At 53.8% G+C, this 23,510-nt stretch overlaps 3 protein-coding genes across 3 annotated transcripts; 2 read left to right on the forward strand and 1 right to left on the reverse strand.

Annotated features, from left to right (window-relative positions):
* Positions 1-97: 97 nt before the first annotated feature.
* On the reverse strand, positions 98-10,326 carry BESB_083570 (rhoptry neck protein RON4; the record flags this gene model as incomplete). Its single annotated transcript, XM_029366707.1, has 18 exons — positions 98-657; positions 1,208-1,466; positions 1,794-1,915; positions 2,097-2,126; positions 2,437-2,805; positions 3,173-3,211; positions 3,384-3,836; positions 3,934-4,092; positions 4,206-4,253; positions 4,365-4,391; positions 4,548-4,592; positions 5,424-5,694; positions 6,005-6,139; positions 6,606-6,644; positions 6,955-7,089; positions 7,556-7,594; positions 10,043-10,194; positions 10,293-10,326. The coding sequence occupies 18 exons, from the start codon at positions 10,324-10,326 to the stop codon at positions 98-100; spliced, it is 2,916 nt and encodes a 971-aa protein (XP_029217167.1).
* Positions 10,327-12,029: 1,703 nt separating this feature from the next.
* On the forward strand, positions 12,030-15,406 carry BESB_083580 (kelch repeat-containing protein; the record flags this gene model as incomplete). Its single annotated transcript, XM_029366708.1, has 6 exons — positions 12,030-12,571; positions 13,232-13,533; positions 13,710-13,929; positions 14,262-14,344; positions 14,612-14,758; positions 14,922-15,406. The coding sequence occupies 6 exons, from the start codon at positions 12,030-12,032 to the stop codon at positions 15,404-15,406; spliced, it is 1,779 nt and encodes a 592-aa protein (XP_029217168.1).
* Positions 15,407-19,320: 3,914 nt separating this feature from the next.
* On the forward strand, positions 19,321-21,589 carry BESB_083590 (zinc finger (CCCH type) motif-containing protein; the record flags this gene model as incomplete). Its single annotated transcript, XM_029366709.1, has 5 exons — positions 19,321-19,617; positions 19,768-19,911; positions 20,041-20,146; positions 20,614-20,771; positions 21,149-21,589. 5 exons carry the CDS (start codon positions 19,321-19,323, stop codon positions 21,587-21,589), a joined length of 1,146 nt encoding a protein of 381 aa, XP_029217169.1.
* Positions 21,590-23,510: the final 1,921 nt, after the last annotated feature.

Consider the following 23,510-nt stretch of genomic DNA (forward strand, 5'->3'; position numbering starts at 1 on the left):
TCCGCAAAGCGGGGACTCTCGGGTCTGGTCACCACTCGGTGGAAGCGCTTCTTTCCTCATCAGTCGTCCCTCGCTCCTTCCGTGACGATTCCTCCCCTCAGAGCTCCTCAGCTTCCTCTGCTGCCTGTCGAGCTTGCGAGCCACGTTTTTCTTCCGCCGCCTCTTCCGAAACTTGTTTTTCGTTCTTCCCCGCTGAGAACCCAGGGCGGGATTTTCTGTCCGTAGCCCGTGGCGTCTCCGCGTCAGGAGCGTTTGCGTTTATAAAGGCCCTCGATTGCGTCCGCGAGTCTGACGCGGTCGACAAGTCGCCGTCGCTTTCAACGTTGTGAACGGCAGTCGCTCGCGAGGAATCAGGCACAGTAGCCCCTTGCACGAGGACGCCGGTAGGTTTTACGTGGTGCGGGAGACCTCCCACGTAGAACACCGTGCCCGCCGATTGCTGCTGGCCGTTGCTGTTTTGTTGGTAGATGCGGTAGATGCCGTCTTCATACGCTGGATCCCACGCCGCCTCAGGTTCCGCCGCAGGCACGGGGACTGAAGCCTCAAGGGCCGGCGCAAGGATCACTGACGTCGTAGTCCACGACGACAGACGCTCGAACAGTTTCTCCCTCTCCCACTCTTGCGTTATGGCGGCAGACAACAGGCGAAATGCATTCTCTGTGCAAAAAGGAGACGAATGCAGACACGTCAAAATATGTGGGAACGTAAACACACAAGGCTCCCGAAAGAATAAACTGCACTAGCGGCCTTTCCTAACAATGGGGCGGGCGGTTGTGGTTCGTCAAAAGAGCCGTTCTGAATCAATCCTGGGCGAGCTCTAGGTCTACGTACGATGAAAGCAAGGAGGCTTGGCACTTCGCTTCAACTAGTGACACTTTCGGAGAGAAACGACAGTCGCATCACGTGTATTGACGGTACAGGGGGTGGCCACCAGAAAACCGGTTAGGCCGCGGTGTCACTTATCGTTGTGTGTGACGTCAATGTACTATCAGCGCCCACACTTCGAATGAACACGGGAGACACTGATCGTTTCTAGACCACGGCAGACACGACGGATATGCAGACAGCTACGAGTCAACAGGTAAGCCCGTCAAGTCATCTCATCTCGTTTTGGGTAGAGCAATTCTAACGCGATAACATTTTTTCATGCAGTCGGTGCGCATGTAGAAAGTCGCACCGACGCCATCGTGGGAAGCTCAAAACCTACCGAAGTATTGCCCAGAGACGGCGGGGTCGCACGCGGCTTGAGCCAAAGCATGTTTGCCAATGGGCCGGTCACGCGCGAGCGTGCGACTGAGGACGCTGCTGCCGTCGACATGAAGGTGAAAAGCGGTGGCGGCGTACAGGTGGTAGGCTTCAGAGAAGCACTTCTTGAAGTATCCTGATGTCTGGAGAGCTCCGCAGAGACCAACGACCTTGTCGGGCGATTTGTACTGTTTAGCGTACCGGTGCACGGCTTGTGCTACCTGACCAGGAGATAATGTTGAAAAAGCAAAAAAAAAAAAAAAGCCGACAGTCAAAGAGCGCAACTTTGACAAGAGAACAGGAAACTGACGTCGCCGTGCGTCCCATCTTAACGGCTCTCTCTCCCAACCTATAAATGTGTCTACGAAGGTACTGAGAGTGAGCAGGTATGCCGCGCCAGCGTGAGGACAATTTACGGTCGGCGTTTGTATATACTTAATCAAAGCAACCACAGGACTAGCAGCGGGTGCACACTACCCCCCTCGCGGCCATTTCATTCGGGCGAGTGTAAAAGAGACAGCGCTAAAATGAACACGGAATGGACATACCACCTCAGAATCGGTAAATCTCGCGCCGAGTGTGTTGGTGATTCCTCCGTAAAGTGACCGAGAAGGGTACGTCACCGTTCCCGCCTTGAATGACCTTGTAGCAACATCACCAGCTTCTTTCACTGCAAAAGAATTCACACAAGAGGCGAACGATCCAGGTTTACTCACGTTCTGCGTACCGGGAACAGGCTTTAACCACTGATTCTTGCAGGCCGGACCGCACGACCGACCAGAAGAATCTGCCCTATCTAGAGAACACTAATGTTAGCGTCTAGTGCTGTGGCACGGTGCCTGCAAACTTACTGTATTTCACGCAGGTCTTCATCAGTGCGCCTGCACAAAGAACAATTACAGATACGACAGGGTTTGTTTGCATTGGGTACTGAAGTCACAAAAAGCCACAGTGCTAACCAGATTACGAGGAAACAACGCGAGAGCGAAGGATTAGGCTGCCCGTGACTAAAAGTGAGGCCCACTGACGATTCTTCACCAAAAGCCGATCATCATCACGGCGGTGAATAAGTCTTCGAACCTTGTACACACCGCCCGTCACGCCACGGAAATTGATTATTCTTTAAAACGTTTGATAAAAGGATCCCACATGATCCCGTAAAGTACTTCGCAACTGCTAGTGCGAGCTCACTTCTGCCAACCGCAGCGATTTCTGCTTTGTTCTTCTTCCACGCCCCGTGGTTGCTTTGGCCTGTTGTTTCGTCGTATGTCTTCAAAAAGTATTTATCCACATGCCTGAGACGTTCAATCAAGAGAGCATATGCCTTCGGTGCGTTCTGATCCTCCTGCGCGAATGCCTGCTGATGTTGTTGCCATGCAGCGATGAAGGCTCCAGCTGATGTACAGAGAGCAACTAGGGCCTGGTCATCATTCAACTTCGCTTTCTTGGAGTTCTTCCTCTTGATTTGCTGTACAATGAGCAGAGTCAGTCGGAAAAGTACATCTGTTGTGGTCTTCGCTACATCGATTTCCCTGTAGCCTTCGCCAAGAGGACAGGTGCCTGCAATGAGAAGCATATCAGCAGAAAAAGCCTTGAAAATGCTCCATGATCAGCCAACAAAATGATAGCCTACCCGCGTATGGCATGACTCAAAATCATCTCCCCCTTCCCCCCCCCAGAGACAGGCACTGCATTTAAGAGAGAATAGCCTCTCTGGAAAGGCTTCCTTTGGAAGGTGCCAACGGTTTGGCACGAAACTTGTTCTAGTGACAACTGTATCGACGTGATTTCGAGAGCGTAGAGAGACGTACTGCAGTTCAGCGCGCAAGATGTATCATGGGCGGTCATTGGCCACACACCTGCTGACGAGGTCAGTAAGCGGCGTTGAGCAAAACATAGTACAACGGGCCGCAGCAATCACGCTTACCAGCAGCAGCGACCCACTGAGGTATCTGTGACACAGGACCTGAACACCATAGCACAGGATGTCGTACGCACAGACTGGACACAAAAACGTGAATTCGAGGAAACGTCGGGAGGCTCGGGATACGCGGCATTCGACGTTCCGTGCCTGCTCTCATCACCTGCGTCAGACGTATTACCATCATGCTGATTGTTCCCCCTGTTGCGCGTCGTACCATGAGCTTTCGATATGGAATTCTTTATCTTCGTCCACGGGATATGCTCGCGTGGTGTAACTCTGCCAGCAGGAAGCGGCTGGATAGCCTGGATGCCTCGGCCATCTTCATCTGTGGCAAGACTTTTCGGTTCGTGAGCGGTTATAGCTTCTGGCGATTGCGAAGCCTTTTCTGAATCCGCTGAAGTAGGAGTCTCGGTGCTGGAGGCATGTTCTGAATCATGTGGAATAGGGGTCTCGGCGCTGGAGGGATGTTCTGAATCACCTGATACAGGGGTCTCGGCGCTGAAGTACTTTTTTAAAGCTGGATTGATTTTCTGTGCCGCTTCAAAAAAACTCGAGGGCAGCTTGTCGCGGAACGTCTGATAGAATGCGGAGTACAACGATGCCCTGTCTGCTTCCGGGATTGCGTCAAACACCCACCGAGCCGCATCGCCTGCGAGAGACTCGGCAGCTGCACGCACGAGAAATCACACTCGACGGCAACGGACACCGCTAAACACGCCATCTCGAAGCTGTATTCTAATGCATCGCCTCTGTGCCCAACTTACTGTTAAGGGCATCGGTGAAGATCTGAACCTCTGATTCGGTCTGCGGAAAGTAGTCATCAAGCCATCCAAGGATTTGGTACGTCGTCTCTGCAAGCTTCGGTAAATTTTGCCTGAGCTGCTGGAGAAATAAAGTGTATCCCTCTTTGAGAGTGCGCGTTTCTGAAGAAGAGAACCCGGAACACAGGATCGAATAACACAATACATCGTAACGGTATGGTCATCCAGAAGAGTCCATGTCATTGTGGACGTTCATCGCATCGTCAGCGCCGTACCTCGTCGATCAATGGCTCCGAAAGGAGCGGAAATAGAAAACAACCTTTCTGCAGAGCACACGGGTAGAGAGAGACACAGCGGAGATTTGAATTGTTCATACTACATCCCGAAGGGCTGACACGACTATCTTCTTATCGGATGTTGGACGGAGTTCTTACCTCCAGAGGCTGCGGCCCCTCCGTCGCCTGCAAATAACATAAACAAGATGTAGCCGGGTTCAAGGGGCTACCCGGGGCTTGGTAGCCATGCGCACAAAACAGCGTCAAGCATAAATCACAGTGCCCCGAGATCCGTTTATCTGCGGATCGCACTACTGGAAGGACAGAGATTGCAATGCTAACCTTGAAGGCTCTTTAAATGCTCCAAAGAAGGATAGAAGCCCTTTGCTGCACGAGGGAAATACACGCACACAAAGCGAAACACAATTTATTCACTTCTCCGGAAGCGGAAACTAGACCTGCCAGTCCACTCCCCTCCCAAACGCGAACAAATGGTAATTCCGAACGAATCAGTCACAAAATCGCTGCACGTTTCTGAAGCGCGCCCTCGCAGACTCACACGGTGGAATGCCGGGGGCAACTTGGTGGATGCCTTGATCTGCAGGCAAACCGAAGCATTGGCGAAGCATCCCTGCAGCGCATAGTGACTCCTCACGTGAGAGGCGACGCGCGTCCATTAATTGTGCCGTGACATGTGCGGTCGAGTGGCGACGGTAAGGAACACAGACATGGAAGAATCATGGCTCGAGGACGCGACTACCGGCGAATACTTGCGAAACACAACGACATAACGGCAACAACAAGGAAACGCGGTGACTGTCTCAACTGCAGGAGAAGCGCGACCGATACCTGAAGATGCGGCAGGAGTCCCACCAGACGAGCCTTGCGGTTCTGGAGTTCCAGACGGCGACGAAGCCGAAGCAGCATCAGAGTCAGTGGATTTGGTTTTCTGCGTGGAACGGCGAGGAGCGGGTACTGGGGCCCCTGCAGGCATATCATATCCGAAGGCACTCAGCAGAGGGGAATGTTCGTCAATTCGACCTAGAGTGCAGCTTTCGTTCCACGCCAAAAACGAAAGGCATCCCTTCGTAGAAAAACCATGGACCCAGGAAATGAGCAACAGGCATATGCGGTCGTCCAAATGTCGCATCCAGGTACCACGCGGTGTGTGAGTTTCCAGTCAAGCGCCAGATGCGAGTCGAGAGGTGTTCAACGTACCATTGGCGTCCGAAGGACCACGAAATGGTTCCAAAGACGGATAAAGGCCCTTTGCTGCGGAGCAGGGAAGCAACACAGAACTCTCAAGTGCCTCCGCGTCTTCGAACACTGAAATAACGTTTTCCCGCTCCAGCCCCACTCCCGCATTGCCGACAGCGACAGAGTTCGTGAGCAACACGACGTCAGAGAACGTCACGCAGAATTCCGCGAAATGTGCTTCAAGGGGACTCACATGGCTGGGCGGGAGAGGCGCCTGTGCCGGCGCCTTCACCTGACAGCAGAACAGAAGCATCGACAGAGCATCCTGGCAACACGTAGTGACAACGGTATGCATGAATAATACCTGACTCTTCAATAGATCAGCCGCCACTGCTGGGTGCCCTCACAAGGATGCGCACAGCGAGTCCTCTATTTGTGCCATGACATGTGCGGTCGAGTGGCGACGGTAAGGAACACAGACATGGAAGAATCATGGCTCGAGGACGCGACTACCGGCGAATACTTGCGAAACACAACGACATAACGGCAACAACAAGGAAACGCGGTGACTGTCTCAACTGCAGGAGAAGCGCGACCGATACCTGAAGATGCGGCAGGAGTCCCACCAGACGAGCCTTGCGGTTCTGGAGTTCCAGACGGCGACGAAGCCGAAGCAGCATCAGAGTCAGTGGATTTGGTTTTCTGCGTGGAACGGCGAGGAGCGGGTACTGGGGCCCCTGCAGGCATATCATATCCGAAGGCACTCAGCAGAGGGGAATGTTCGTCAATTCGACCTAGAGTGCAGCTTTCGTTCCACGCCAAAAACGAAAGGCATCCCTTCGTAGAAAAACCATGGACCCAGGAAATGAGCAACAGGCATATGCGGTCGTCCAAATGTCGCATCCAGGTACCACGCGGTGTGTGAGTTTCCAGTCAAGCGCCAGATGCGAGTCGAGAGGTGTTCAACGTACCATTGGCGTCCGAAGGACCACGAAATGGTTCCAAAGACGGATAAAGGCCCTTTGCTGCGGAGCAGGGAAGCAACACAGAACTCTCAAGTGCCTCCGCGTCTTCGAACACTGAAATAACGTTTTCCCGCTCCAGCCCCACTCCCGCATTGCCGACAGCGACAGAGTTCGTGAGCAACACGACGTCAGAGAACGTCACGCAGAATTCCGCGAAATGTGCTTCAAGGGGACTCACATGGCTGGGCGGGAGAGGCGCCTGTGCCGGCGCCTTCACCTGACAGCAGAACAGAAGCATCGACAGAGCATCCTGGCAACACGTAGTGACAACGGTATGCATGAATAATACCTGACTCTTCAATAGATCAGCCGCCACTGCTGGGTGCCCTCACAAGGATGCGCACAGCGAGTCCTCTATTTGTGCCATGACATGTGCGGTCGAGTGGCGACGGTAAGGAACACAGACATGGAAGAATCATGGCTCGAGGACGCGACTACCGGCGAATACTTGCGAAACACAACGACATAACGGCAACAACAAGGAAACGCGGTGACTGTCTCAACTGCAGGAGAAGCGCGACCGATACCTGAAGATGCGGCAGGAGTCCCACCAGACGAGCCTTGCGGTTCTGGAGTTCCAGACGGCGACGAAGCCGAAGCAGCATCAGAGTCAGTGGATTTGGTTTTCTGCGTGGAACGGCGAGGAGCGGGTACTGGGGCCCCTGCAGGCATATCATATCCGAAGGCACTCAGCAGAGGGGAATGTTCGTCAATTCGACCTAGAGTGCAGCTTTCGTTCCACGCCAAAAACGAAAGGCATCCCTTCGTAGAAAAACCATGGACCCAGGAAATGAGCAACAGGCATATGCGGTCGTCCAAATGTCGCATCCAGGTACCACGCGGTGTGTGAGTTTCCAGTCAAGCGCCAGATGCGAGTCGAGAGGTGTTCAACGTACCATTGGCGTCCGAAGGACCACGAAATGGTTCCAAAGACGGATAAAGGCCCTTTGCTGCGGAGCAGGGAAGCAACACAGAACTCTCAAGTGCCTCCGCGTCTTCGAACACTGAAATAACGTTTTCCCGCTCCAGCCCCACTCCCGCATTGCCGACAGCGACAGAGTTCGTGAGCAACACGACGTCAGAGAACGTCACGCAGAATTCCGCGAAATGTGCTTCAAGCGGACTCACATGGCTGGGCGGGAGAGGCGCCTGTGCCGGCGCCTTCACCTGACAGCAGAACAGAAGCATCGACAGAGCATCCTGGCAACACGTAGTGACAACGGTATGCATGAATAATACCTGACTCTTCAATAGATCAGCCGCCACTGCTGGGTGCCCTCACAAGGATGCGCACAGCGAGTCCTCTATTTGTGTCGTGGCATGTGCGGACAAGTCACATGGGTGAGAAACGCACACGTGGAAGTATTGCGGCTCAGGGTTGCCCCTGGGAGTGAGAGCTAGCCAAGCAAAACGACATAGCGGCAACTGTGAAGGATACGCGGCGGTTGTCTCGGCCGCACAGCAAGCGCCAGCCGAGACCTGGAGGGGCGAGAGGTATACCATGAGTCTGTCCATCACGGTTTCCCTTGCCGTTGAACTGGACTACGAGTGTACTCCGGTATGTCTTGGGGGTGTCTCCTTCGGTGCCAGGTCCTGGCTCTGTGTAGCAGGGCAGGATCAAGTGAAGGCAAAACCACATGGGGAGGCTTCTACCGTTATCGCGACATGAAGACGGGGATCTCTGTGTGAGTATTACGGGCCCGTGATCACGTTCTTCTGCTGCGGCCAGCACAGGTGAATTTCTGTGGGCCTGTGATCGTTGCAGTGGCGGCCCGGGATGAGATGCTATATACCGATGGTCCGTGTCCGAAGTGACCCAATGGAAGATACCACTCGCAAGAGAGACACAATGTCTATTCCACTTTTCAGAACAGAATATGTGCACTGGATGATAAAGAGCTTCAAATGCATCTGTGCGTCTCTGACACCAAGCCAAGCTTAAAGCAGAGGAAAATCGAGCATACAGAGAAGAAAATGGGTGTATTCGTTCGCAGAGACCACAACATGCCTAGAGCGAAAGTGGTGGGGGTGCTGTCGCCGTCCCTTACCTGTAGAGGCGGCAGCGGACGGATTCACCTGCGCTGTCGTTGCAAATGGCAAGATAAGTAGAAACATAAACCCAACGCACCCACAAAAAATGCGTATGCTCGCCATTGTGGCCTAACACCAAATCCGCGTCTTAATCCGTAGAAACTCTTGAGTCTGGCGACAGACTCCCGACGCCTACGCCGACAGCAGTTTGTGGAAGAATTTGTGTTATCAAAGAATTACCTCCAACAAAACGAAACGTCGAGGTATATAGGAGGTAAAGCGTGCAATGACGATTTCGGGAATGTACGCCTGACCGTAGATGCTGTGCGACAAGCAAAGAAGACCGAGTTTAACGCCGGCCCCCTCATGAATGCCACAGACATCGCAGTCTCGTGGCAGTCTGATACCATTCGCTCAAACAAGTTTCTGTCGTGGCTAGCGTCTCTGAAGTAACAAAGCGACCAGACTTGCGGCACCGGAAAAGCGTGCTCAATGCCAACTACAAGACACTCTTGTTCATGTATTTTTCAGGGGGGTCCAAGTACTCCAGCTATTTTTCCCACTGCAGCAACCTGGGGTCGTTCTCAGCAGCAGCTGTCGACGCCCTATCAAGAGGTGCTGCTCGAGCTGGCCGGCCCACCCACGTTCGGCTAGCTGCAAGACAACAGAGCCCTAGATGATCCCGACTCCTCTCTTCTCCTCCATACCCACGTCTCCTTCAACATGAGAAGTTTCCTAGGGGGTCACTAGGGCGCCCGCCTTTCGAGCTTTCATTACGATGTATGAGGCAAACCAGAGCAGCTGGAAATAGGGAATCAGACAAACAAATGCATCGAGCGGACAGCCAGTTAACTGGGTTAATGAGACGCGTTACCGGGCAGCCACCCCGGGACTACGCTTTCACGGCATCCCAGTGACTTGGCCACACGAATAACTCTCCTCTACTTTTCGGAGAAATACTCTTGGCCTTATTTCAGGATGGTGTCTCCCTAAGCCAAGATTCGGGGTCGCTGATATCGATGGCAGGCTGCTACGGCGCGAATCTGGCAGAGAGAACGCTGTGATACCGTGGTACAGTGCATTTTGAGAGTCGGATGGTTACGAAGCAGCAGACACTGCAAATCGGCCGCCGTCTTGCCTAGCGACTTAAATGTCTTCGCAGGCTTATCCTTGTGTTGTATGGATGCTCTCGTCGCGCCGATGTCCCCGAGCCAAACTCAGGATTCTATGCAGTTCTTGTGCATCGGCTCCGCGGAAAAGACGCTGCACAACTTGCTAATCAACTTCCCAAAGGGACGCGTGGAAACTTGCTGGTAACGCAACCATTCCCCGGCTCTGGACGGTAGTAGCTAACGGTAAAATCTTGAGAGATCCTACGAGTTCTCTTTTCCATTGCTTTTTCGTGGCTCTCGCCGTTGACGCTTCATCACTTCTTGCACGTTCCTCTGTCCTCAGTATTTCTCACACTATGTAGGTGGAATGTCGTGCCAGTGTCGGAACCCGACACCTTTGTTTGACATAAAGCATTACGAGTCATTCGAGCGAAAATGGGTCAGATGAGCGTGCTTGTTATGCTACCAGTACCTCTTGCCGGACATCTACGAATTCACATTTAGCCGGGCAGCCAACAGGGCGTGCGCCGCCGCTGCGGTGATCTAGGGAGCGTCCACTAGGCGCTTGTGGAGCCTTTGGCACTCTGTAGTTCTCAACCATGCGACGTTGCAAGGGTGCCATACCTGAAACAGCACATCCACACCGATCGCTAGACACAGAAGACCAGTTTCATTATCGAAGTGAAGGGGAGCCGTGACGTGCGCCCCCAGCGGCGACGTACCGGCAGTTCTGCCACGTGCGGGTTGGCCGAGCATGTGCGTTGAGAAGTGGTTTCTTCCCTCGTCGGAACGCTGGAGTGAGACGTCCCTGCCTGACAGAGCAGAGAGGAAAAACTCAAAACCATGTGACGCATGGGTGGCTAAACAATGGCCGCTCGCTTCCCCACGCAGTACCAGTTGCATTGACGATGCTGCCTGCACGTGACAAGCTAGTCAAGAAATTGACTGAGGACAGGACGTCTGCTTAGCTGCTTGATTGTGCCCCGCTCCTAGCGATCCTCAGGCTTGATTCGGGCGCATGATATCAACCTTCTGCAGCATCAAACTGTTGGGGAACGGACTCACGCAAACGGTTTTGTCTGCAGAGGGTGATCGGCCTGAGTGCATTATGTTATGCCAAGTTTCAGCGACTCTTCACGCGAGTAACACAGCTGCATTGCATTCGGATCCGTACATTCGCTGTACTGTGTTCGGTGCGGCGGCGGAATACCCCAGGCACATATTTTCGCGAGGGGGTGCATCCCCTTACATTCAAGGATGGCTGAGGTGAGAAGGTGGTCCGAGGGCTTCAACTTTGTCGAGTGCCTTGAAACAACTTCTCTCACACATGTGGAAGACCTGGCTCTATTGTGAAAAGACATCATGCTGGGTCACAAACGACTTGCGGCCTAACATGACGCTACGTCTTCATCCTCCGGCACTCTGCGTGGAGGGGCGTCCGCTACGCAGGGATGCCATCAATCCAGCGAAGAAATCAGCGCGAAGCTGAGACCTACAGGCGGCACCACGTCTTCATCTGCTACGAAAAAGCTTGCAGAGGAAAAAATGCGTTGTTTGGCAACGGTCACCGCATTGCAGTGTGGAGGGTGCCCGGCGGGAAGGATGCATTCAGCAGCATGCGATGCCGTTGCTTGACTCATGCCTGGGATGGCTGCGTGCGGTTGTCGAGTTCCCGGGGTCCTGTCGACGCGGGGGACTATCCCCCTAGTTCGCTTAGAACACTTCGTGCCCGGCGAAGCAACTCGCAGAGAACGTTGTTTGTTTCTGATAGACATGCTTTTGCACCATGCCCTCAGACGATGTCAACAGCGTGTGAAGATTACCTGGCTGATCTGATCTTCTGAGTGTCGACAGGGAAAGCGACCCGTGGAGCCACCGTAATGTTTTCACGCTGTACTCCCAGCTATGCGACTAGCCGCTCCCACGCCGCAGACTGATATAGTAACATTACCCTTTCACAGCTGTGACCACTGTTTTTTCTTCTTTCTTTTTTTTTGAGTGGCCCTTTGCTAAGGCGACTCTCCTGCTTTCTCTCCCGATGTGTGGCTTCTGCGTTCCGCTGGTAAATCGCTTTTCGTGAGCACCTTGTCAAACAACATGCGTTGTCTCTATCCCTTGTTGAAAAAACATATTTTCCTCATGGTTGCAACCCAGCCAGCCTTCACAAAACCGGTGTCCATTCGATGATATTTTCCGCAATCTCCCACTGTCCTCACTTCGTGCTGAGGATGCTCTGTGTTGCCGGCGTCCTACAGGTTCTCTCGTACGGCTGTATTGAGTCCACAAGCATTGTCTAGCGGATGGTTGTGAATAATCGTAAGTAAGTTATCGAGGCTTCGTTTCGTCTCCTTGACAGGCAACTCCACCCAATTTGACGGTTGCCACGTCCGTGGCGCAGGCACCATTACGAGGTAGGGTGTCTGCCGGGTACGTTATTTTGAGTGTATATTGCGCGCACCATGTCGGATCTGTCAGACTTTTCTGCGTCCGACTTCAGTCGGGAATCGGATACCTCCGACAACGAGAAGGGCTCAGGAAAGAAGGGGGAAAAGAAGTCGCTAAATCAGAAACTCTTTGGCAAGCTAAAGCGATCCACCAAAACTGACGTCAAGGTCGAAGCGGTGGACTCGGATAGTGCCCCCGAAGTTAAAGATGCTAAAAAGGACGGTGGAAAACCCCAAGAATCGAAAAAACCCGCAGGGGGCGATGCCATATCGAAAACTTCCAAAGACACGAAGACCGAACAGAGCAATGCGAAGCCCGCCGCTAAGGAATCTGCAGCGACTCGGAAAGGAAGAGAATCCTCGTCGCCGGAGTCCGCCACAGGCATCCTTTCACCGCCTGACTTCTTTTTCAGCAGCATTGTCCATGACGGGAAGGTGTTTCAGGCCAGGACGGAACACCTTGTCGTGGAGTTCAACAACATCATTTACATTTGGGGAGGCAGCCAGGCGGGCACCATCTACGATGACCTTATCAGTTTCGACCCGTCATCCAATACGTACGTTTGCATTTTTACCCGAGGCCTTGCATAGGCGCGTCACAGGGCATCGGAGGGGGCATGAGCAACGACTGGTCAGCGATTTGAGGATTTTCGCACTGTCCGATGGCCTCTTTTTTGGTGCTGCCGTCGCCAGGTGCACCAATTGTGGGCAAAAAGGGGGTCTCTTTTGGTCAGACTGCCTATAGTCCCTAACGGTTCAAATCGCTGAGACGCAGGTGCTAAAGTCTGGCGGAACAGGCCATGTTTGTACCAGGGGCGGGGTTAGGGACGGTTGCTGGACACGCAAGAAGCAGATGGATCTGACACGTCGGATTTACCGTCAAGTTAGGGTGGTGAACCCGCGCGCGAACAAAGTCTGAACTTAACCGTTCTCCGTTCCGACTTTTCCTTTCCTTATGCTCACTGTCGTGGAAAGCCACCTTTTCTTGTGAGATCCATGAAGGGCTGCGCCGATATGCTGCACACCTCAGTTCTGACAAACTGCTTGTGAGGCGTACTGCGACTCCGCTCTAGCAGATGGCGATGCGCGTACTCTTCGGGAGGATGAGGTGCAGATGTGCCTAATTCGCTTTTCGCGAGGGAGAGGCCGATGCGGTCTTCCGCGCTCGCCGACTCCACGTTCGTGTTTGTCGTTGTGAGCCTGGGCGTCTTCTGCAGGTTCAGCACCATCGCCGTATCCGGGAAGAGACCGTCTGCACGCACGGGTGCGTCTCTGGTTGCGCGGGCTGACCGAGGTGGACACGGACTCTTGACTCTGTGGGGCGGCCACGACGGCGAGAAGTTGACAAACCAGACGTGGAACTTCGACACGACAACAAGAACCTGGACGAACGTCGCCACCAAATCCACACCCAGTGCACGAAAGGGCCACTCGATGTGTGGCAGTGGCGATGCCTTGTATCTCTTCGGAGGCATGGACTCAGTTGGTGTGACGGCGGATGGATATGTTCTCAAAGGAGGTGAGTCAAAGACAGACGACGTGGAAGCCGTTTGAGGGGTTCCAGTGGCGCTGGGAAAACCAGATGTGTCTGGTCCCGCGTGCAAGCAGCCTTATTCACATCCGCCGGCCCTTGCAGATACCGAAACGTGACGATACACTTGCGCGACGCCCGATGTGCTGTACTGTCTGCCTCAGAAAAGTGGACCAAGCTAAAAGGCGATGAACTCCCTCCTGCGCGGTGTTTCCACACGGGGACGATCGCAAACACCAGCAAGGTGAATGCGATGTTTGTATTTGGAGGCGATTTGTCGGGAAGCGGGCGCCCCGCGAATGATCTTTGGCGCTACGACATCAAGCGGGAGGAGTGGTCCCTCATCTCTGATGCAAGCGGCGAGGCTCCTGCGCCACGCTTCAAGTGAGTGCACGCTGACTTCACTGAGTTTGCTTGAGCTGCTTTCACCCACCACCAGAAAACGGACGGCTCGCCCGTTTATAGAGAGATGTGCCTGTAGACATGTCCTGCAGTCAGATACTGATGAGTGACCTGGTCACACTGGCACTTTGGGGAAGCGTCCGACTAAACGAAAGTAAATGCACCACATCGTAAAGATATGTGAGCACTGTGACAGACGACTTGCTAGTAGTGGTAGTGGCACTTGGTAGAAAAGCTTGCTCCCGGAATTGGTGCGAGACGCCGTAGAGTTGTTCGAACTTTGCAAAATCGTCTCAGGCTTGCTGGGTTCTTAGGCACGCGTCGGCCTTTTATGAAGAGCGCATCTGGATATCTGGAGGCCAGACTGCCGGATGGTTCAGCATCTACGCCGTGTCCGGTAAGTCCGCATTTACGAGGAATCGTATCCGTCTCACTGGAGGGAACCGGCACACTTCGAAATTTATGTTGTTATGAAGGCGCCACCAGGCGTCTTGCGGGGGACGTAAGGGGAGAGGAGCGTTTCAGATGCGCGATTCCTTCTTTGGAGTCAGCAGGAGCGCCAGCCACGCGACGATTGAAGTGCGTCGGGTGGCGAATATAATTTTCAGGTCCTTGCGCTGCTAAAGGAATTGTGACTGCTTCCTTGTGTGGCGTTGATATGCAGATTTCTTTGCCTACGACGTCGCTGCTAATTATTGGTTCAAATGCGATGTAGCCGTCAAGCAGCTTGGCTACCACGCAAACTTCGGCTCCCTCGCCCTCGTTCCCCAGACGAAGGCGCTGTACATATTTGGCGGCAGTGATTCTCGCGGTATGTCAGGCTTTGGCCGTATGCGAAAAGGGCTGTGGCATCAAAGGATTCGCACACCCCGGATGGTCCTCAGCGGTCCCAGCAGCCGAGTTTCGTGGAGCCTTCCGAGAGAGAGCACGCAAAGCATGCATGAGAGACGCTATTTGTTTTTTCCTCTTTGCAGGCCAGCCAACGTCAGATGTTTATCGCCTCGCACCCGTATGCACCACGTTCGCAGTGCTCGACTTGAGACGTGAACTGACGGAGACGAGTTCTGAGATTAAGCAGATGCAGGAGGAAGTGGACAAATCTGCAGTTGCCGCAGGTCGAACCATTGAACTTGCAGCAGCCTTGGAAAAGGATACCATCGCGGCATTGAGTAAAGTGGCGGACCTTTCCTTGGACGTGGACAGTTTCCAGAAGGGTATCGCGGACATGATCGCCACCAGTTCTGCTTGCAAAGAGAATGTTGAGCGGGTGCGACAACGCCTAGACAGTATGGAGCTGAAGTTCGTGACGTTCGCTCAGTTCGAGCGGAAGTTCGAGCTAATCGAAGCAAGCATCACAGAGATCTTCAAGAAGCTTGAGGATAAGGCAGATACATCTGCCGTGAGGAAGATCGCTAGCCAAATACATGGCTCGGACTCCGACGACGACAATTCAGACTAAACGTACGCACGACGGCAAATCCTGAGTCACAGCTTGCAAAGAGGGCGCTTCCCATTACTCAGAATACCGGCCTTTCACCTCTGAGGTGGCCGCGTGTGCGAAGCAGCGAGACTACTGGTCAGTTAGTCTTTTTACCCGCGCTGCTGTAGCTGCAGCGCTGCTCCATGTGTTTGGCACACGGGGTGAGATCCTTGGCATATCAAGGATTGATCCTTCTATCGGGCGCGGACCTGCTTTCGAACAAGTCAATTGATGAATTATTTTATCGCCATGTCGCTCCGGTGATGTAAACGTGGTTAGCGATTACCGGGTAGGCGCACCGGGATGTGGCTAAGATTATGCTGAGTTTATTTTCCCTGAAGTCACGGATGTGGAGCAGCAGTGGGCAAACTGTATCATCTCCGCGTTATGTCGAATTTCCGCTCACTGTGGTTGCCAGTGTACCGTAGCCCCCCGTCAGCCCGCCTCTGGCGCAATCAGGGCGCCAGTTTGACTTCCCTTCCTATACGCCCGACTAGGTAACTGCGGTTTCGTGTCTTTCGAGCATCTCGTTCGTGTGTAGGGATCTTGTTGAAGGGACGCGGTGCGCGTCGGGGCTGGAGAAAAGCTCCCAAGAGTGTCACCATGAAATGTTGCGTTTCCAGTTATGGCAGTGTTGTGACTACTACGGATACAGGCTGAGTTTTTCTGCAGAGAGTGGAGAGCGTGTGTTATATAGTTTTTTTTTTTTTTTCCACCAATGCTCACGACTTGTGAAGTCTAAAAATCGGGACGCTGGTCCGTTCGTAGTTGCTGCAGTAAACCACTGGAATCTCACAACCTTTCGTGGAGATTTTCTGTGTTCCGTCTGGACTCGACAGGAGGCGCGAAGGACGGACTTTCGTTGCAACCCCATCCGCGTGAGTCTATGTATGCCCCTTGCCGTTTTGTTCCTTGAATATGACCACGCTAATTTAGGTTTTCCACCTAGTGATTCAAGCTGCAGTTGGGGGTGTTCGTTTTTGGTCACCTCTTCACTTGGCTCACGTTCTCACAGGAAAGCGCGTTGTGTGGATGGCGCAGACTGAGACGGCGATGTGGCTTTTTTGAACGGGACCGCAGAGTGTTAGGTTTCATAACGCGTGGGACCGAACGAAACAGTTTCGAAGTCTCATGCCTATGAAGTTTCACGGGAACGAGCCCTTTCCATCAGAAGTACGGCACGTCTCATTTGTATTCGGGTTGGAGCTCCCTAACCTTCGGTAGAACACGTTTTTCATGCTGATTCCTTTTCTGTGAGGAGCTCGCTCTTTTATCAAGTCGTATTGAGACAATCTGCCGTATTTGGGCGTAGCGGTGCGTTGCCCGCGAGAGGTTTGTTCCAGTGCCAGGCGACAGTGAGCGAGGCACGCGCATTTACACCGAACTGCTCAAAATTGGTATCCAACCCGCTTGCTGTTTGCCACGGTGGAAACAAGGAACCGACTCGAGTGTTAAGTGTACACGCCTCCCACGTCCGCGACGTCTGGTAATTTGCACAGGCTGACAGGCGTCCATATACGTATGTCCAACATGGCGAGATTGGCTCTGCCGTATACTTTCCGACCGTCACTTGAGCAAACGGGATGATCGTCTGGGATCGTGAGCGAAGAGTCAGATTCCGACAAGCCCGTAGGAGACATAGACGCGTGCAAAGTCTGCCCCCCGTAGAGGAGCCTCAAATGCTGACAGTACCCACTTCCTATGGGCAGGCCCGTACGGTGACTCCCTCCAGCAGATGGCAGCTAGCTGTATACTCTTGCTTACCAGGTTAGCGTGTGATGCGTCGGTTCGCCAATAGGGTGTGACACCACTGCACCGCTTGTGTGGAAAGATGATGGATCAAACTAAGCAATTCGCCTCGATAGGTCGAATGGGGAAACCATCCTTTGAAGCAAGTGTGCATGCGTGCGCTGTCAGTATCATCTGCCGTTCTTCTTCCGGAAGGTAAACCAGTACGACCTCGATTCGCCCGGTGCTAGCCTTAGTTGGGCGGGCACGAACGAGGTCCGTGGACAAGTGGCTTACGATTCACACGAATAATTCCTCTGAGAGGGTGATTTCGTGAGGACACGTAGGTGCTCAGCCCGCTGTGAGCCGTGTGAGGCCGCTTCCACATGAGGCTCCCATTGGCCTCGAGAGCAGACCGCACCGCTTTGCAGAAACGAGTTTTTGGGACAGAAGGCCAGACTTAGTGTCACTGCCTGGTTTCAGAGACCAGTGACAGCCGGATTGCTGTCACTGTTTAGTAGCATAGACGGCAGCTTTCGGACCACAATGAGGCACTGCAGCACACAACTGTGAGGTTACGCGGTTCCTTCCCCAGGGGACGGCAGACGGTTGGGCTGATCGTGAGTCACGACTCCGCTTCTGCGAGAGGATTTCGGCCAGCCCAACTCTTTATTACGCTAGAAAGTGGGTGTCACGACCTCGAAATCAGAAGTGATGGGCTGTCAGTCCTGAGCCTGGTGGCTGTCCGCGAAGGCGGGGGAGCGTGGTTTTCTTTGAGGTCACCCACACACTGAGGGGGAGGGGCGGAAGTGGTGGGGGAGGACATTATTTCTCCGGAGCTGTTTGCCCTTCGTTCGTGTGTGGAGGAACGCACGTTTTCTTCTTTTTCAGCGAGCCTGTCTGTGTTCACTCTAGGTGACTCGGTCTTCTTCGGGGAGCAAAACACCCACGAAATCGCCGAAAAATGCACGGAAAATCGCTTGCAGGCCTGGCCGGCGGTTCTCCTCTGATTGGCCGGCGTCGCCGGCACCGGCGTTGGGTGCTCCTGCCACGCGGGGTGAGGGCAGCACCAAATTTTCCCAGCCGCTTTGCTCTCAGTTTGTGGACGGAAAAGTGCAACTCGGTGGAGGACGCGCTCCGACTGTATTCACAGGACGTGTGCCACAATAACTACTTCCACTGGGAGAACTGGGCTAGCTTGTAAGCTTTTTGTGGTGACTTCCGTTGACTTCCCATTGCCCATGTGTGGGCCCCTAACGAACAGTGCCCGCCCTTTCCGTGCACTCTGGTGCCCGTGCGTGTGTGCGCGATTTCACAGCCAGACTGGGACGACCCGACAGTGAGGTCGGCCGGATGTCGTTGAAAGCACTGAATCATCAGTAGATTGAGGACTAACTCGTGAACAGCTCCGACAGAGTTGTGGCGTCCAGGACGATCGGTAACACCAACACACCTTTCGGAAGGCCCGTCGAGTGTCTCTCCACAAGCGGCCATGGAGCTCCCACCCGCTTCCCAGATTCTGCCCCCCTTTTCCCCGCGACGGTGAGTCACTTTGGGCATTCGTACACGAGACTGCTCCACCTTCGATCCCTTGCAAAGCGCAGTCCTGCAGTTCGGGTCACTGTTCTCTAGGGTTGCAACGCCGTCCGCGCCCGCCTTGCGGAGGAGCAAGGTCGCTCGCCTGCCCACCCTCGTGCCGCCGACGGGAGGACGGAGCCACATCTTAGAACTGACGGCCCTTACGTTGAGGCGAACTGTGTTGGAGCAATAACTATCAAACTGGTTCTTGCGAGGCGGAGCTACGAAGCGCTGTTGACATTCTCGAGCAGACTGCAGCAGAGGAGGCACCACCGCTCATGTCGCACATCGAGGTGCAGCGTTGATGGACAGAACAGTTCTTCCTAGTTTTGACAGATAAACTTGCAAGCAGCATCATTCCCACACCCCAAGACCTCTATGACTGATCACGAGGTCGGCAGAGCTCGACGTTAGCTCAGCGATACATCTCGTGTAACTCACGCGTTTCCCTTTTGCGTCGTTTTTGCGTGCTAGCCACAAATTATTCGTGTCAACCTTGACCTGTGACTGGCTCTGGAAGGCTGCTGCAGAGAGGTTCTGCTTAGACATTTCGCGTGGCAATTTTTGTTGCGCTGTGCCCTTTCGGTATGCTCAATGTAAATATCTGCAGAATAGACGCGTCTCAGCATGTTCGTCCAGCTGGAGGACGTGATGAGGAGGGCTACAGTGGCGTCAACAGGATGTATCCGGCGCCTATCGAGCTCGACTCGAACACCCTCACACGCTTGAATCTCTTCGTGAAATTCTACAAAACCAAGATGTGTCCGTTCTACAAGAAGAAGCGATGCGAGTGGGGCCCGGACTGCAAGTTTGCGCATGGGCGCAAAGAGCTCCGTTCAGGTCCAGACCTCTCGAAAACAAGGATGTGCCCGTCACTCCAGCGTGTAAGTTGTTGAAGACATTTTTCTAGCACGTGTATTGAACGTGGCCCGATCCAACTGCGCAGTCGTGCTGCAGGGGTGGGTAAAAGAAAGTAGCGCTTGTTCTCTAAGGGTGCAAAACCTTTGTTTGGCAGTTGTTGCTGGTTGCTGCAGAGAGGACGATGCGAACAAGGCGCGGCCTGCCGATTCGCCCACCATCATGAAGAACTGAGAGCAACGTCTGACATCTACAAAACTTCTCTCGGCTACCCGTGGATGCTTCCAGAGTCGCACTCTGCCATGGCGATGCGCCGCGACGTAAGTGTCTTTGTTGGGTGCATCCAGGCCTCACCGCCGCTGGGGCCACCCGCGCCTGCGGAAGCCGGAGATAGCAGTTTCTTCTTGGACCCCATCTAGTGCGCTGCTGCTGTGTTGGTATTTCTCCAGAACGGAGCTGCTCAACAGGTGAACGCAATGGAAAGGCGTCCAGCAAGTCTGAGGAACGCTACAACCCTGCCCGTCGGGACTATGGCACCTATCCATGATGCAGCAGGTGAGCGTCCTGCACCTCGAACAGCGAAGAGACCGTGGTCCTACACCACGTTGCCCCGCGACCTTGCCTGCATCTGCATTCCATCTGCATCCCATCTGCCTACTGCCCACGCAGCAGGACATGGCTAGGAAACACCTTGCGGCGGCCGAGCAACTGCACATGATCAGGCAGAGATATTGCCCTTCCGCCGGATGTGCCCTGGGAATCGCAGCATTCTTTGCGGCTCGCCAGATGGGTAGACATGTACGACATTGCGTCCACGGCGTTTCCTCATGCACAGTGCTGCCACGGAGGCCAAAGTGGTGACAGCGGGGTTTTTATTTGAAGAGAAACATGGCTGCCCTCTCCGGACGCGCTCCCACATCCCATGCGCTTGAAGAGGGACTCCCCCAAATGCTTCCCTGCTGGCAGACTTGACAAATTGAGAGAAGTGGTGGCGCAGTATCTTTCCTTGGGTTATCGATCAGGTCCTTCCACGGCAATCTGTTCGTTACCAGAGTCTAGACAGTTCGGAGCCAGCATGCCTGTCGCACGGCTGACTGAAAATGATGAAGTCGAGTTCTGCTTCCGGTTCTTGGTCCCTCGCGGAGCTGTCGTTGGGCTGAAAGGTGCTCAGCCAAAGATGGTAAGACAACGGGTCACCAGGTCTCCGTGAGCAGACACACCAACAGACACTCCAGTGGTCAACGCTTTCGCGCGCGCACGCGTCAGCAAACCACACAAACAACCACCATCCGTGTGACTGCCTTGGGTCAGCTGCCTCGTTGACTGGGACCGGTGCTCGTCCACGAAACCCGGATTAACTGGCTGGTCTCACCTCCAATATTGGGGCGTGGGAGGGGGGGGCCGGGGTGGGTTCAAGCAGCTCTCTCAACAGTTGCACATGACTGAGCCGTTACGCTTTACTCGGGTTTCTCAACTGTGTGGCTGCCAGCTGTCCGCGTTGCCTGACCCGGGGACAAGCCAGCGTCCAGACGTGTTCTGCTGCTGTGTCACTTGCAGGTTGACGCCACGCCAGCATGCGATGGAAATGGGGCCGGCCACCGCCATTCTGACACAGGTATTGATCCAGCTTTTTTGAAAGCGGCCATGTCTTTCTCGCCTGAAGTCCCACGCCTGGTTCCTGACTATCCCTCGAGAGAGGCGGCGGAGTTCCAGGCGCCGGCCGCGTCTCTGCCTCATCACGCCAGTAACAATCCGAGCGCCACTCGACTTCCGCCTGCCCAACGGCAGCCAGAGTTACTGCCGGCAGAGCTTTTGCCAAAGTTTTTATCCGCTGGCCTTGACGAAGACCTGCCTTCCTCCGACCGTGAGACAGCGTCGCCAAGTAGCGGCGCGAGCTCTTCGGACTTTCTGCGGGACTTCTGTCCTTACACGCCGCTGAGCGGACCCGCTTCCGACTACGACCTCCGGTTCCTCCCTGCAACAGCATCTCCCTGGTGATGGCGAAAGCCGTTTGTGGGAGCTACAAGGTCAGATAAGTCCTTCAGAGGCGCTCCAGGGAAATACTAGAGGACTCCAAGTTGGTGGCCTTGCCAGTGCAGGCCGCCGCTGCGGTCTGCTTGAATCGCCTGTACTTTTTGTTTCATCACGTACCAGCCGTGCATACAGCCCACACTAGCTGGTTGCGCATCTGCTGCATGCACCATTGAATTTCAGTGCGGTGCGAAAACCGCTTTGATGCCGCAGCACCATTCGCAAGAGGAAGAAACGGTGCAGTTATATGTCTGCGGCATCCGAAAGGACTTTCCACGTTGATAGGTCCTAGAGTGCTTCGCGAAGGGAAAGTGGACAGTAGACGTATTGCATGGATCTTCTCTTTTGGTCGGGATTATCTTTCGCTATTCTCGTCTGTCAATGATACAAGAGAGGGATGACCCATTCGAGAATATCAGTAAACTCACAGGGAAACTTATACGGTGGGATAGCTCCTGGCACAGATCTCCGTCTCAGCTTGTTTGGTGTTGTTCTGACCTGCCTGTGTCAATACTGACTGTTAAAGTGCCTATTCGTCTCGTTTTCCGCTGGGCGGCAAAGTTCGGCCGAATGGAGTGAGTGTTTGTCTTGTTTGGTATTCACTTTCGTTTTGCCTGGATCGTCTTGCTCTTGACGCCCACAAGTGTTGCGTTTCACGTCTTGCGAGCTAACCGTGTATGTGCAATAGTCTTTGGACATTTGTTTTCCGTATGCAATTGTGAAGTAGAGGGAAGGACACGTTTATCTATCCCCATATGAACAACGATTACCCGAAGGTTGTCGAGCGAGCAGCAGCTCCCTCTGCGCTGCAATGGGCTTCAAATTTAGAACCACTTCAGTTCGAGAGCTGTCTAACATCAGCCGATGTGGAATCTTCCCCTTTTCATTCCCTCATTTTGCCGTGCCAGCCATACTGTCGTCTGCAGTATCATGCGTGGTGACAAGCAACACATTCGGATGCTGGAAGGCTAAAGAGAGCTCCAGTATAAAAGGTCCGCCAGGGCGTGTGGAGTCCAGAATTCACAACGATAGGGCGCTGATTCTAGATCTACTGTGATTCGTATCACCCTACACCGGGAGGCAATTGCTGACAATGCAGAGAAATGAGCACTCTCAAGGGTTGCTTAAGCTACAAACATAAAGGGAGTTAACGACTGCTATGCACATTTAAAGCCAATGCCAGCTGTATCATTTTCCACACTACAAGTCATGACAACAAACTTCGAGAAACTTGACCGGAAGATGTCGGCAACGCAGCTCAAGCACAAGAACCCAGGGCAACTCACCCTACATAGACGACTGTGAACGATTTAGGGCTGAACTCAAATTGTCCGCATCGATGCGTATCGATATCACACACTTGAACATGCTCGGGGCGCGACACTGCATTCGGTTTCATCTCAAAGGGCAGGTAGTGCAAGAGATACGCCTGGATCAGTTTTAGCACCTGAAACCGATTTTAGAACGCTGATGGATTCCTGCCGCCGCGCCGCATGTGATTGGCCTTCGCTACCTCTCGATAGTGGCATATGTTTGTCGATGGTTGCCCACGTGTCCTTTTATGCGCTCACGTGTCACAGCTCCGAAACTCCCCCGCCGTGGCAGCGAAACAGTTCGCCTCGTAGGGAGACTGGTGGCAATGATGTCGCATCGGTAGGCTTCTCCAGTGTAATTTACCCGGCTGGCGCACGCTTCTTTGAGTTAGCGAAGACACGGGTCGAGTGCATTATTCAACTTCGAAATCTCGAATTGCGCTGCCAAGCGTCTCGGTTGCTTCTCATGTGAGCAATGCCGCACGCAGCTCAAAGTTTCGCTCTGAGCAGTCGTCCACCACTGAACACATAGACCGCTGTTCGAAAAAATTGAGAACCCTCCTGAGAGGGCCATC

This window comes from Besnoitia besnoiti, chromosome VIII (genome assembly GCF_002563875.1).
Source record: "Besnoitia besnoiti strain Bb-Ger1 chromosome VIII, whole genome shotgun sequence".
Classification (NCBI taxonomy): domain Eukaryota; phylum Apicomplexa; class Conoidasida; order Eucoccidiorida; family Sarcocystidae; genus Besnoitia; species Besnoitia besnoiti.